Source organism: Ailuropoda melanoleuca, chromosome 5, assembly GCF_002007445.2.
Source record: "Ailuropoda melanoleuca isolate Jingjing chromosome 5, ASM200744v2, whole genome shotgun sequence".
NCBI lineage: Eukaryota > Metazoa > Chordata > Mammalia > Carnivora > Ursidae > Ailuropoda > Ailuropoda melanoleuca.
In genome coordinates, this window is record NC_048222.1 from 42,425,172 (window position 1) to 42,441,366 (window position 16,195).

The 16,195-nt window shown below is 36.4% G+C and overlaps 1 protein-coding gene across 1 annotated transcript in view; it reads left to right on the top strand.

Annotated features, from left to right (window-relative positions):
* Nucleotides 1-16,195, top strand: part of CLPX (caseinolytic mitochondrial matrix peptidase chaperone subunit X) — a 41,525-nt gene that overhangs the window by 15,095 nt on the left and 10,235 nt on the right. The window contains exons 4-9 of the mRNA XM_002914250.4: nt 4,203-4,357; nt 6,117-6,276; nt 8,063-8,104; nt 13,362-13,538; nt 14,151-14,315; nt 15,142-15,230. Of these exons, the coding sequence (XP_002914296.1) occupies nt 4,203-4,357; nt 6,117-6,276; nt 8,063-8,104; nt 13,362-13,538; nt 14,151-14,315; nt 15,142-15,230 (788 nt within the window). The remainder of the gene's footprint in view (nt 1-4,202; nt 4,358-6,116; nt 6,277-8,062; nt 8,105-13,361; nt 13,539-14,150; nt 14,316-15,141; nt 15,231-16,195) is intronic.

Here is a 16,195-nt window from a genome sequence, read left to right on the forward strand (position 1 = left end):
TGATCTTTTATCTTTTTTTTCTTGAGTTATAAGAAAGCTTTGTGTATTCTGAATACTAGACCTTTATCCAGATATGTGATTTAAATAGTTTCTCTCATTCTTTGGGTAGTTCTTTCCTTTTAAATACCGTATTACAGGAGTCAACACTTGTACTATGAAAGACCAAATAGTAAAAAATTCAGGCTTCGTGGGTCCTGTAGTCTGTGTTGCAACTATTCTCCTGCGCTGTTAAAGTGGAAAAGCAATTAGAGACAATGTAAATGAATGAGGATCACTGTGTTCCTATAAAACGTTGCATATAGACACTGAAATTTGAATTTCGTTTCTTTTTTTTCCCAAAGTGTAAAAACTATCAGCTCATGGACCTTGCTGTATTTATTTCATTCTCACAAGTATATTTGTAGTGATTTTTATGTTCTCTCACAGTGGTATTGTTTGACTTTGATGACATAAAATACCATTTTTTATAGGTAGCATTATGAATGCATTGAAAATCATCAGAAATTGAAATAAGAATAATATCTAAGAAATTTTTCTTTTTAGAGAGAGAAAGTGGAGAGAGCACAAGGGGGGAGGGGCAGAGGAAGAGGGAGAAGGAGAGTGTGAGAATCTTAAGCAGGCTCCACCCTCAGCATGAGCCTGATGCAGGGCTTCGTCTCACGACCCTGAGATATGACCTGAACTGAAATCAAGAGTCAGACGCTTAACCAAGTGAGCCACCCAGGTGCCCCATCTAATAAATTTTTTTATTATAAGGACTAATATATACTGTTCTTCAGTTTTGCCTTTTTATTTTTTATTTTTAAAAATACTTTATTTATTTATTTGACAGCACAAGCAGGAGGAACAGGGGGAATAGTAGAAGGAGAGGGAGAAGCAGGCTCCCTGCCGAGCAGGGAACCTGATGTGGGGCTCGATCCCAGGACCCTGAGATCATGACCTGAGCCGAAGGCAGATGCTTAACCATCTGAGCCACCCAGGCGCCCCTCTTTTGCCTTTTTAAATAGTAACTTGTCAAACTTGAATAGTTTCCCCACTTTTATATTAAAAGATAGAATCTTTAGTTGTTTTTTTATGTATATAGTACTTTTTGAAGGCTTACTGTGCTTACATGTCTTCTACAATAGGAATTAAACTTTTCTGTTTGGTTTGGAGATTATATGTTGGACCCTGAAACTTGTTCAAAATCATGAAGAACTTTGATTTAAACAAATCTGAGAAAGTTTGTATTGAGGTAGTCTTTCTGTCATTGGCATACTATACAAGCATGTTTACTGGGATTAGTATTCTGCATATGAAGGAATATAGTATACTTACAGTAATCATTTAAAGGAAAGTGGTTTATTTATCCCCTGATAATTTAACAAAATTAGATTTTGCCACTTGTCTTCAGGAGTAAAAAATAAACATTGCAATGCTTGTATTTTTTTTTCCCCAAAATAGCATTTTGAGAAATAAAATTGAACTTGGGTATATGGTGAATATGTTTCATTGTAAAATCGATATTGTGATATTCAAGTAGAATGTAAGCAACCCTTCTACAATGCAATCTGTTGTTTAGTCTCTTTCCCTTTGAGCTAATTTCTATAGAGAAATATTTTGTTCTTGTGTTCTCAAGCCAGATATTCCTGTCATTCAGCCTGAGCTAGATCAGAGGCTTCTCTGCCCTTTAATCCTTGCCTTGTTTACCATCAGTAACAGCTGTAAGGTGATGCTTCATTATAAAGTAAAGGCATTGGGACTATCTTTCCCACTGGTGGGGAATGGTGAAGATGTATTGGGGTTTGTGCGAATCAAAGGTACTTGGAATAACTTGGTCTTTAGGTAAGCATTTGTAGGTGATCAATACATAGAAAACATGGATGATGTCTCTTCTAGTTTAAAATTTGCTGCTAGGGCCACCTGGGTGGCTTAGTTAGGCAGCTGCCTTCAGCTCAGGTCATGATCCCAGGGTCCTTGAAAGAGCCCCTGGTCGGGCTCTCTACTCAGTGGGGAGTCTGCTTCTCCCTCTCCCTCTGTGCTCTTATTCTCTCTCTAGTAAATAAATGAATAATAAAATAAAATAAAATTTGCTGCTAGAATTTATCCAGAATGTATTTTTTGTTAGCCTTGTGTTTAAGAATAGATCCATATTAAATTGATTGAATTAATAGATTTATTTTTGAAATACAGAATTGTCTGGGTTTTTTTAAAGATTTATATTATTTATTTGAGAGAGTGAGAGAGAGAGAGCAAGCACAAGCAGGAGAGGGGCAGAGGGAGAAAGAGAAGCAGACTCCCTGCTGAGTAGGGAGCCGGACGCAGGGCCTGATCCCGGGACTGCAGGACCATGACCTGAAACAAAGGCAGATGCCCAGCCGACTGAGCCACCCAGGTGCCGCTGTCTGTGTTTTTGTTTTTTGTTTTTTTTTTTTTAATAAGTTGGATTATTTTGTGAAGATTTAGGTGTACTTACCAGTACAGTTTCTCTGGTAATCTATGGCTAGGTAGTTACAATATTCCCAAAGGAGAGAGATTCTCATAGTTTTATTTTTAAAATTTTTTTAATTTTAAATTCAGTTTAATTAAAATATACTGTATTATTAGTTTCAGAGGTCAAATTCAGTAATTCATCAGTTGCATACAACCCAGCACTCATTCCATCAAGTGCCCTCCTTAATGCCCATCACCTAGTTATCCCATCCCCCTACATACCTCCCCTCCAGCCACCCTCAGGTTGTTCATAGTTAAGAGTCTCTTATGGTTTGCCTCCCTCTCTGTTTTCTTCTTATTTTTCCTTCCTTTTCCCTATGTTCATCTGTTTTTTTCCTTTAATTTCATATATGGGTGAAATGCTCTGATATTTGTCTTTCTCTGACTGACTTATTTTGCTTAGCATAATAGCCTCTAGTTCTATCCCACATTGTTGCAAATGGCAAGGTTTCATTTTTTTGTTGGCTGAGTAATATTCCTCTGTGTGTGTGTGTGTGTGTGTGTGTGTGTGTGTGTTTGTGTAGCACATCCTCTGAATCCATTGATCTGTCAATGACATATGGGCTCTTCCCATATTTTGGCTGTTGTGGACATTGCTGCTATAAACATTGGGGTGCACGTGCCCCTTCAGAGGTTCTCATAGTTTTAAAAATTATTTTTCTTTGCAGTTTTAGCTGTCTAGTTAGATTACACAAAGGTAACACAAAAATGTATTACCCAGACCTACCAGCATATAACTAATTCCTGTGTAGTATTCACTCTGTATCTGTTAGTAATCTGCATGAGATTCTCTTCTGCGCTGCTTTCCAAGGTCCCCAGTTACCATTCGTAGGGTTAGGCTTGGAGAAGATTAAGAGTATATGTCCATGTACCTATATCCTATAGCTGTGTTTTACAAGGAGAGAAAAAAATAAATCACCTTTGGTTTAGCACAGGATATTCTATAGCTGATGCACTGATACTGAGACACCCTTTTACCCACACTTTTATTTTTTAATTAAAAAAATTTTTTTGCTCTCAATTTTAATTGTTCCTGTGTTGTTTTCAAAAGCTATAGGATTATCTTTAATAAAGTCAGTATGCGTAAGGATGTTATTTTGTTAGTTTCTTAGTGGTTTTTAGGTCAAAGAAATAGGAATTAAGTGGAGTTGTTAAAAATGAAAATAAGGAACAGCATGAAACAATTTTACATATTTACCAAGTCAAGGTCTTAAAAATGATGATAGGTTTGAAAAGAACCTAAAGAACGTATGTGTGTGTATATAAATATATATATATATGTATATGTATATATATTTTCACATTTTTAGGGATTGAAATTGATTTCTCTCTTTCAACTCTGTGTATATTTGAAATTTTTCATAAGAAAATGTTGGAAAAATAGAAGAATTTACTTTTCACAGTTTCTTTATTCAAGTATTTCAGTAAATGATTAATATTTTTATAGTGGTTATTTTCTAAATTAAATTTAATGAATGGGAAGTTGAAAGAAAGTCAATATCACAAAATGAAAGAACCTAGTAGAAGTGAATAAAATGTGATTTACTGAACTCATCTATTTGTGTCATCTATCTTAGGTATAAACTAAGTTCTTTGTTGTCGCTAGTGGAGTGAACTACAAGCCTACTTTCTGTCAAGTACATAGTTTTCATTTACAGTGAGTCTCTGAGGTTAAAAACACTATTTAAATTATTTATTTTTCCTCTGCTGACCTTTTTTTCCTTTTACAGCATCCACCCGTTTTGTGAAGTGTGAAAAGTGTCATCATTTTTTTGTTGTACTATCTGAAGCAGACTCAAAGAAAAGCATAATTAAAGAGCCCGAGTCAGCAGCAGAAGCTGTAAAATTGGCATTCCAACAGAAACCACCTCCTCCCCCCAAGAAGGTATAGGTCTTAGCTCAGTCCTTTAAGCTCTTTATTTTGAAAACATTTCATTGCTCCCCTCTCCCAGTTTATATTGGATCTTAATACTAGTACCTAAACAAGTATTAAAATTTTTTTTTAAAGATTTTATTATTTATTCGACAGAGATAGAGACAGCCAGCGAGAGAGGGAACAAAAGCAGGGGGAGAGGGAGAGGAAGAAGCAGGCTCATAGCAGAGGAGCCTGACGTGGGGCTCGATCCCATAATGCCGGGATCACGCCCTGAGCCGAAGGCAGACGCTTAACCGCTGTGCCACCCAGGCGCCCCACAAGTATTAAATTCTTAATATGGACTATATCTGGCTAAATTCTTTTTGATATTTGATACTTGGAATTTAGGTATGGAGTCCATTGTTACTTTCCCATGTTGTGATTATGGCATTCAGTAGCAATGAAATATAGTTGGATGATTATTAAAATAGCATTAATACTAAATTAATCTAAAATGATACCCATAAAATTGAGCAGCTATGTATTTCTTTTTCTTAGTTTGGGCTCCTAAATAACACAAGCCTGCAATTTCTCCCCATAAATTAGTCTACTTTTTGGATAAAACAGCCTCAGTCTAACAATGGAAGCAAGTAATTTTTTCATGGCCAGTGTGCCAGGGATGTCCTGTATAGCACTGTGGCTTTTGTGGTGTGAGCTCCTTCTAAGAGTCTCAGACAGAGTGTGATCTGGCCATATGAAACATGGCAGAGTATATCACCGGCTCCATTGGGTTCTTGCACACATTGATTATTTCTTACCCTCTGCCTCAGTGTAGCTTTTTTCTGCTGTGTTAAGACACCAGTGCATTTATCTCTGCCTCCAAATGTGCTGTGGCAGATTTAATAATTCATGGATATAATTTATAAGGAATCAGGATTTTAAAAAACCATAATAAAATGCATGTGGTCAGCAACTAAAGAATTTGTTATGTAAAAATAAATAACATAATAAAAATATAGCTATTAACCTTTATATCCTCCACTAATTTGGGTAGATTTTAAACATCAGAGTTTAAAAACAGGCAATTTAACTATCTAAGAAGTTAGTATTAACAGTTAATTTCTATTTAGTAAAAGCTGAAGGAATTTCCCCCAGGTTCCAGGCTGTTAGCAAGATCCAAGTATCAAACAGAGCTTTAGTTTCCAGTAGTAAAGTTTTTCAGATTGCTCTTTAGATAAATGAGTAGCTTTAAAGTTAATGTCTGAAAAAACTGTTTGTGAATATTCAAACATACAGATGCTGGTAATGGCTTTGATTATATAATGCTTTTTTGAAAATTGTAGTTTTAGAGTATGTTATTTTTGTGAAGAATGTTATTCCTATGATTGAAAGAGGTATAGAAAGGATTAAATGATTTACATTAATGGTGATATCTTTAGACCCATGGTCGCATATGTAGGTATTCTAAGTGACTTTAATAATTGACTTTTAAAAATTAGGACTAGGATTAATGGCATTGTGTATAGAATAGAAATCAACAGGACATTAGAAGAGTACAGTGATACTTTGTTAAGCTAAAGAGCAAATGAGTTGTGTTTTGTCTGCTTAGGTTTGGGGCCTCTGAGTCATTGTTACATAGGTATCATGCCCTATGTATGATTTTGTTTTTGAAGAGTCTTTGTTCAAATTTAAAACTATAAGCAAATATGCTCAGTGTATAACTTCTTAATGTGTCTGTGTTTTTGTGTGATAGCTCATAGTAAGTTATTCGTAACTAATTATTTTTCAGATTTATAACTACCTCGACAAGTATGTTGTTGGCCAGTCATTTGCTAAGAAGGTGCTTTCAGTTGCTGTGTACAATCATTATAAGAGAATATATAACAATATCCCAGCTAATCTGAGACAGCAAGCAGAAGTTGAGAAGCAGACGTCATTAACACCTAGAGGTTAGTATTTTGATAACTGACCAAAATAGAGATTACTGTGTTTAGAGGTAATCTTTATTTGCAACCCTTTGCTTTTGTCCGAAAATGCTTTTAGTATAGTACAGCATTTTTCAAAGTGCAGGCCTCTTCTCATTAGTGGATCATGAAATCATTTTGGTAGATTGCCAACAGCATTTTTAAAAAAAGTTAATAGGTATGAATAGAAAATACCAGAGTACATTAACTTGTAGTTATATATTCTTTCATAAAACTTCTATTTTCATTTACATGTGCATGGGTTCTGGGTGACAGAGTAAAATGTATTTCTTACCAAGGGTCTCAGTGAAAAATGTTTGAAAGTCACTGGGGTAGAGATTGAGACACCGTCTTTGAATTTAGACTTCACCGCAATTAGTTCCTCGTGACCAGATCATGTGTCTCCATCAGAGATATATGAAGATAGATGAGAATGGTCACAGAACATATCCAGCATTCTTTGCTTTTTAGGTCTCAGCTACAGAGTGTAAGGTTAAGGGCGGATTTGTGTAATTCCTATATTTTGATGATAGATTCTAATATACCAATACATTATATAATCTCAGTTTACTGTAGATAATAATGTGTGTTATATTAATAGAATGATATTATTTAAAAATACCATGAACAGGGGCGCCTAGGTGGCTCAGATGCTTAAGCGTCTGCCTTCGGCTCAGGTCATGATGCCAAGGTCCTGGGATTGAGCCCCTCGTCAGGCTCCCTGCTTGGTGGAGAGTCTGCTTCTCCCTCTCCTCCCTCTGCTGCTCCCCCTGCTTGTGCTCTCTCGTTCTTTCTGTCAAATAAATAAATAAAATCTTAAAAAAAATACTATGAATAGAGTAAAATGCAAATTTTTAAAGGTGTGTTTGTTTTTAACTGGCCAGGACCCCTGATTTCTTTTTTTTTTCTTTTTTTAAAGATTGTTTGTTTATTTGAGAGTGAGAGAGAGAGAGCACTAGAAAGAGAGAGAGAGCACAAGCATGGGGAGTGGCAGGCCGAGGGAGAAGCAGGCTCCGTGCTGGTGAAGGAGCCTGATGTAGGGCTCCATCCAAGGACCCTGTGATCATGACCTGAGCTGAAGGCAGACGCTTAATTGACTGAGCCACCCAGGTGCCCCTGTAATCTATCGTTTTACATTCTTTAAGTCATCCTTTTACAATTTGAGGGAATTCTGCTGAATATTTACATTTATAAAACTATAATATCTTTTGATTACTTTTGGCAACTTACTGGCTCAAAAAAGACAACTTGTTCACTTTGAACTTACCATAAAATAGGTATGTGGTAGTATCAGTTTTTTATTTTTATAAAGTGTAAGTCATGATAAGACATGGAATCTTCAGTTTATATTATAGAGTCCAAGTAGCACTGTCTAGTGATGAAGCAAAACAATTTTTTTCTGGTCCCTTCACTTAGCAAATCAGTAGTTAAGCCGTTCTAGGTACTGGGAAAGCAAATGGTTGTATTTATGGTATGACGGGTTTAAATTTTTGCTGAAGACTTAAATAATTACTACCCTTTTTTAAATACCAACTTAGTATTTGACAAATGTGAATGTTAGCAATTGGGCATCCATCAGTAACATGTTTGGGTTTTTTAAATATAGAAAGGATGTAATAAATAGATTCTTTTATACTGTGAAAAGCTACAAAACAATGAACACATTGTTTATATATATTTGGAAGAGGGCAAGAAGTGAGATATTCCTTGTTTGTTCCTCTAAACTAAACAAATATATATTTTCATGTTGTCATTTTATCTTCTTTCTTAGAGTTAGAAATAAGAAGACGGGAGGATGAGTACAGATTTACAAGTAAGCAACCTCTTCTTAGATCCTCCTCTGTAATTATTCTTCCTTTTGAGATTTGCCTTGGTGAAGTATGTCAGCAGTAGTAATGGTGGACATGTATTTGCTCATGTATTACCAAGAAAGATATTGTATGTTATATGAACATGTTTATGATACATCGTATATATAACTTTGGAACAGTTTTTTTTTTTTTTTTTTTTTTTTTTTTTTTTAAAATTTTTTTANTTTTTTTTTTTAAAGATTTTTTATTTATTTATAAGACAGAGATAGAGACAACCCGAGAGAGGGAACACAAGCAGGGGGAGTGGGAGAGGAAGAAGCAGGCTCACAGCAGAGGAGCCCGACGCGGGGCTCGATCCCAGAACGCCGGGATCACGCCCTGAGCCGAAGGCAGACGCTTAACCGCTCTGCCACCCAGGCGCCCCTTTGGAACAGTTTTCATAGCTAGTTTGTATAGTTTGTATATGTTGGGTTACTTCAGATATTTGATTTTATTTTTTCTCTTGTGACATTTCTTAAAGCTAATGCAGAGAAATAAAATATATATAGTTTTTCTTCATAAATATAGACCTGCATGCATATTAACAGGAGTTGTATTTTTTTTTTTTTATATCTGTGGCTTGCTATTTTATCTTTTTTCCCCCCATACAATTAGAATTGGCATGGTTATATGTGATAGAAATTTTGGGGGAGGCAGGTTATCTTTCAGCTTCCATTTGCCAGAAACGCTGATTTTTTGGGGTATTTATGAAACTTGGTATAGCCTTACAAATTACAAATAAGCCCCAACTCACTGTTTTCAGCCCTGGATTGCCCCTATAAGCATCACATGGTCTGATGGAGGGGGTGGAAAGACCTGATATCCTAAGGATTGTGGCTTTTCTGATGTCTTGCACCCATTCCTTTGGAGGTGGCTACGTAGTTGCTGCACAGATGGTAACGGTTCATAAACAGATTCACATGGCCTTTTGTTTCAGTAATTAAAATAACGATCAAATAATAGATAAACCACTGTGAACACTTTTCACTTATAAGTCTGGTACTTTCACATTTGCCTTTGAACCAAGATACATTATTTTGAAAATTAATTAATTTAGGGAGTGCGAATGACCCTGGGGAGGGGGGCAGAGGGAGAGGGAGAGAGAATCTCAAGCAGCCTCTGCACCTAGCACAGAGCCTGCTGAGGGGGTTGATCTCATGACCCTGAAATCATGACCTGAGCCAAAATCAAGAGTCAGACACTTACTTGACTGAGCCACCTAGCCGCCTCCGAACCAAGATATGTATCTACTGTTTGAAGTATACTATTTATGCAGGATGAGCCATGAGAACATAACTAGTTTACCAACTCTGGCATGAGAGTTATTACATGTAATAAAATTGTATTATCTTTAGTTACACTTAAATTGTATGGAAATAATGATTATATTATGCATGGTAAGATTATATCATGCATGGTAGAGGGGCACCCAGGTGGCTCAGTCAGTTAAGCGTCTGCCTGTGGCTCAGGTCATGGATTGAGCCCCACATTGGGCTCCCTGGTCAGTGGGGATTCTGCTTCTCCCTCTGCCTCTCACTCTGCTCTCGTGGTCTCTGTGTCTCTCTCTCACTCAGATACATAAATAAAATCTTTAAATACAATGCAGTAGAATTAGATTATATATAGGAATATAAGATCTAAATAATAAACTTTAAGCCCATGTATATTTTATATTTTCTCCAAAAATATAATCAGTTGTGCTGTCAATACTATCTTCATATATTTGGACAGATAGCTAGTGAAACTAGTATGAATTAGTAAAGAAAAATCTGTAGTGAGTATTTTGAAAGAAGTATATGTAGTGATTTAATGTAACTTAAATGTTAACAAGTAACACTTATGAACTTAGGTAAAAGCAATTTGTAATTGTATATGTTGATTGACAAAGTAATATTTTGAAAGCCTAAATAGAATTTATTTTCATGTATAGTTTCATCTTGTCCTGTGTTGGGGTTTTAGGTCTAAAGTTAGGGCATTAGGCCAAAATGATTAATAATCAAAATATTCTTTAAAGTTTCTTTTAGAAATCACATTTAAGAGATCAATATACTACTCTCAGTAAGACTGATAGGTTTTTTCCCATCATTGGAACATGTTTTTCTTCAGTTGAGCACCAGATGAAACAATTGACTTGGATTTGGGCTCCGTTATACAAATACTTAAGCGTTAGGAAAATAGCAATACTGATAGCAAATTCTTTTATAACATTTATAACTCTGCCTGTCACAGTTCTAAGTGTTTTACATATTTTAACTGATTTAATCTTCCTAAAACCTATGAGACAGAAACTCTTCTTTTCACACCCATTTTATAGATAAGAAAACTAAAGTGAGGAAATTTTAAGTAATTTGTCCAGGGCCACATGGCCAATGCTGATGAGCTCCATGCAACTAACCATACACTAGTCTGCTCACACATTATAGAGAGCTGCTCATGCATTGAGAGAGATGCAGAAACAGACTAACTGAAAGGACAGAGTTATTTTAAGTTTACTCTGGAGCATATTTTCATGAAATGGAATGACAGGGATGCCTGGGTGGTTCACTTGGTTAAGCATCTGCCTTTGGCTCAGGTCATGATCCCAGGGTCCTGGGATTGAGTCCTGCATCAGGGCTCTTTGCTCAGCTTGGAACCTGCTTCTCCCTCTGCCCCTCCCTCCACTCTTGCGCGCACGCGTGCTCTCTGTCAAGTAAATAAAGTCTTTAAAAAAGGGGGGGGATGACAAACGTACTATTTAAATTATTCCTCTTTTTGTTTTTTTTCAAAGATTTTTATTTATTTGACAGAGAGAGTACAAGCAGGGGGAATGGCAGAAGAAGATGGGGAAGCAGGCTCCCTGCTGAGTGGGGAGCCTGATGCGGGGCTTGATCCTAGGACCACAGGATCATGACCCGAGTGGAAGGCAGACACTTAACCGACTGAGCCACCCAGGCGCTCCTAAATTATTCCTTTTTAAAAAATTTAAATCAGGGTGCCTGGGTGGCTGTTGGTTAAGCGTCTGCCTTCAGGTCATAATCTGGGGGTCCTGGGATCAAGCGGCGCATCAGGCTCTCTGCTCAGCAGGGTTAGGAGGGGGGAAGGTCTGTTTCTCTCTCTCCCTTTGCCCTCCCCCCACTTGTGTGTGCTCTCTTTCTGTCTCTCTCTCTCTCTCAAATAAAGAAAATCTTTTAAAAAAAATTTTAACTTAAATCATCATTTAAGTTAAATACCTTTATTCTGTGACTCACTCTAGTTAATATGCTTCTTGCAGTTTTGTTCCAGTTATTCACCTAAATAATTTTTTCCCCATTGGGCCAACCTACACTCAAGCCAAAGCCCTATATTATATTGTCACAATTTCTAACTAGATTTTGGTGAAATAAAAAAAAGAAATGTTCGTTTACTAGGCACAACTAACCAAACTCATGTAGGAGACAGCGTTTTTTTTCTTGATGTGGGTCAGAGGCACAGCATTGTGAATTATTCACTAATAATTAACCCTCAAATGTAGCACAATTTAAAATGTTAATTGAATTCCTATTTCTTAAAGATTTTATTTATTTATTTATTTATTTATTTGAGAAAGCGCGAGAATGGGAGGGAGAGGGAAAGAGAATCTGAAACAGACTCTGCTGAATGCAGAGCCCCATGCGTGGCTTGATCTCACAACTGCGAGATCATGACTTGAGCCAAAACCAAGAGTGGGGCACTTTGTCGGCTGAGCCACCCGGGTGCCCCCTTCAATGCCTATTTTTGATGACCAGAATAACTGTTTATGTTAACTGTGACCCTAGGATAATTTGAAAGTGCCAGCCAGATGGAATAGGACCATAATACTAGTTTTATCTGCTGAACATTTATCCTTTGGTTTGATGAAAATAGTAGTGCATTGGGAAGTACTGATATTCTTTTTTTTTTTTTTAAAGATTTTTTGAGATTGAGAGTGCGAGCATGTATGTGAGTTGGGGGGGAGGGGCAGAGGGAGAGGGAGAGAATCCTCTAGCAGACTCCCTGCTGAGCACAGAGCCTGACCCCCCCCTCCCCGGGGGCGGGGGGAGGCAATCACAGGACCCTGAGATGATGATCTGAGCCGAAATCAAGAGTTGGCCACTCAGCCAACTGAGCTACCCAGGTACCCCGAAAGTACTGATATTCTTAACCCATTTATTAGAAACAAACTAAAAATAAATCTAGAAAACATAAACAAATAGGATATGAACACAGATACCTCAAATGCTGAGAACCAGGAGCAATATGGATTTACAAATCTGGATAATTGAAAAGACTGTTGGAATTCTTTCCTTCAGCTGAGAGAGTGAGAACAAAGTTGTCTTGTTTTTAGGCACCCATTGGATAAACTGATAGTTCCCATCTAGCTAAGCATTGGGTCTCTAATAAAGGGACTGGAAAGAGCCATTCGAGATCCTATGAAATAAAAAATTCAGGTAGAGCCAAGGAGTCTTACCATATTTGATTTCTCTGGTAGACTCACAGAATCATTTTTAGATGTGAAAGAGACTGTAGGAGTCATATATTGTCTTGATATTTTCACTTAATAGTAAGGAAGCAGACCCAGTAAAGTTAAGCGATTTGCTTAACATGGTCAAAAGACCATGACAGAAAAAGACTAGGACCCAGGATCCCTGTTTCCCCATTCTAATCTTGGTTCTGTTACTGTGTTCAGTGTTTTTCCCTTTCCCTATAGTCCTGTTTCATTTGTACTAAAAAAATCTATATATATTTGTTTGTCTTTTAAGGTGCCTCCAAATCAATTGCATTTTATTCTTCTACCTTCCAACCATGTGTTTGAAATTGATAGGACAGGTATTGTTGTCATTTTATAGGTTAGGAAACAGAAATACAAAGTTTATATGATTTGCGCAAGATCGTATAGCTATTTAGACACAATGGAAAAAACAAAGCTAAAGCTTTGTGACCCCCTAGCACTGTTCTCTGTCCCTTGTACTGCCTTCCTATAAGAGAAAGGGCATTCCTCATACAGATTTACATAAAGGGAATGAAAAGAATACATTTACTTTTCTTGAGGTTCTCTGAAAAATCATTGCATGTTTTACATTTGTTAATAGATAATTTGAGGTTTTCTTCCTTTTTAGGTAAGACAGAATGTCAAAATATTTAAGTTTTTCTAAATATGTGATTAGTCTTAGATTTAGGGTTCTGTTGGGCATTTTTTCAAGTACAATCAAACGAAGCTCTGATGATGTCTTGGGCATTCTTTAGAATTGCTTCAGATCGCCGGAATCAGTCCACATGGTAACGCTTTAGGAGCGTCGGTGCAGCAGCAGGTAAATCAGCAGATACCTCAGGAGAAACGAGGAGGTGAAGTGTTGGATTCTTCCCATGATGACATAAAACTTGAAAAGAGTAATATTTTGCTGCTTGGACCAACTGGGTCAGGTAAATAACCTCCTGAAAAAATTACTCGTTTAAAAAAATAATAGAATATAAATGATTCTTTGATTGGGGGATTTTGGCCCTTGAGAAGAAAATCTAAGGCCAATCTTGGGAATACGTTATCAGTATTTCTGCATAGGCTTCAGGCTGAGTTTGAGGAATTGATATTGCCCTTTAGGCCAATCCCTAACATCTTTTTATTATTATTTTTTTTAAGATTTACTTTTATTTATTTTAGGGAGAGTGCGTGCATGTGTACGTAAGTGGGGTGTGAGGGGAAGAGGGCGAGGAAGAGGAAGAAAGTACTCAAGAAGACTCCCTACTGAGTGCAGGACCTGATGTGGTCATGGTCCAGATGCCGGGACCCTGAGATCATGACCCGAGCCAAAATCAAGAGTCAGAAGCCCAACTGACTGAGCCACCCAGGCAACACCAATCCCTAACGTCTTAATGATAATAATAAAAATAACATACCATTAAACCTAAATAATAGTAAAGATGTACAAGTAATTTTTTATTATATACTATTCAGATTTAGTTTATTTTACATTTTTTTAGAGAAATTGTATATCAACATATTTTTAGTAAACTTTTAGTTGCTGTTTCTATTTGTAGGTAAAACTCTGCTGGCACAAACTCTAGCTAAATGCCTTGATGTCCCTTTTGCTATCTGTGACTGTACAACTTTGACTCAGGCTGGATATGTAGGTGAAGATATTGAATCTGTGATTGCCAAACTGCTCCAAGATGCCAATTATAATGTAGAAAAAGCACAACAAGGTATGTTTTCAGTATAGCTTGTCTGTCCCCAGATGTAGGCTATTGGGGAAGCAGTCTAATATTAAGAAATACTATAATTCTTGTTTTGAGTCAAGGAGTAAAATTCTGTAATTGTATAATGATAGCTATGTTAAACATTTTCTAGCATACTAAAGGCCACAGTTTGCTTTTCCTTATTGTCGTATGATGGCTACTAGGGTGAAAACAAGCCAAATTACTATTCAGTTAGATCCTTAATGCTATTGTTGTTTTTCCTGTTCTGACTTCCCTCTAGACTCCTAATCCTGGGGTGGGGTAGGAGAGGGGTCAAGGACAAGGGTGGGAGAGTGCACGAAGAATCTGGAAACAGATTAGCTTGTTGACCTCCAGGATGTCATAGATTGTGCATTTCTCCTTTCCCCATCTATCCTCTGTCCTTGTTTACAATAAAGAGCTTGACAGCTGCCTGTTCAAATCCTTTAAGACAAGAGTATAGATGGGAAAGAGTGAAGTTTTGCTAGTACCAGCACTGCATACACCTCATGCTTCCCCACTATATCTCAGCTTCCTAGAATAAAGAACCTGAAAACGTTAGTGGGGTAGATAAATAATGTCAGAGAGAATTGGTTATCATACCCAAGTGATACTCTATAAAATGGATTATGAAAAATTTACACAAAATTATGAATGGGAGAGACAGCAGTGTATGTTTATGAAATTAAGCTTTGTATATGTTAAGTGTGAAAGATTGAATAACCTTGCTTTCTAGCTACCTAGTCTTTTAAAACTGAGGTTATCTTGTGTATATCTTTTTCATATTATAAATAGAATCCTCCTTAAATTATAGGAATTGTCTTTCTGGATGAAGTAGATAAGATTGGCAGTGTGCCAGGCATTCATCAGTTACGGGATGTAGGTGGAGAAGGCGTTCAGCAAGTAAGCAGTTGAATATTTTGTTCAAGCCCACTAAAAGGAAGGGAATACATCAATCTCCCAAATATTGTACGTTTGGTTTCACATTCAATTAGATTCTGTTTTGTTTATTTCTTCCATCCCAAACTCCACATACCATTTTAAAGTGGTTCAGATCCTAAGAGAAAGCTGTTGGTGATTTTAAGTACCAAATTACCTTTCTTAGGAAATTAAAAATATTTGAAAGGATAGAAAAAATGAAATTTGATTTTTGTTGATTTTATTCTTTAGAGGCCCAGTTAAACATTTCTAGAAGACTCTTGAGAGTTCTGGGTCTAACTAAACATAAATGAAATATGTACATGTATCTTATTCTTTTCACTTAGATAATAGGATAAAATATATAAAATCGTTCTATCATTCTAAAATCGCTCATTCTATGTAAAATCATAATTGAAGTCTTAATGATCTATCGGCCAACTTGACTTTTTATTGGTAACTAATTATGACATAAAGTACAGGGTAAGGAAAACCGCTTTCGTTTTTATTTTGATCAAGACATAGAGAGGTCACACTTATAAAATGTGCTAGATAATTTTTTTATAAAAGTATCTCAAAATATAGTTGGTCTCAGAGTTTAAGACAGGAATAGAATAGAATTGTAATTTATATGAAAAACACATCAACTGTTGTCAAATTTTGAATGTTCCCGCTATGGTTGGCTGCCATCTTACAGAGTCATAATTCTGTCTTTAGGTCAGAATTATGTCTTTATCATCAAAAGCAACCTTTCACGTTGACTGTTTCCTGAGTACATCAGGAGTCTGTAACAAATCCAAGTAAATTTACAAATTATTACTATGATAGTACATTAGATTTTCATGTTAGTTGTAGAAATGTGGGAGTTTAATTATGCTCATTGACCATAACCACATATTATTTTCCCCTTTGAATCCCATTTTCTAAAGTATACTAAATAATAGTTATAC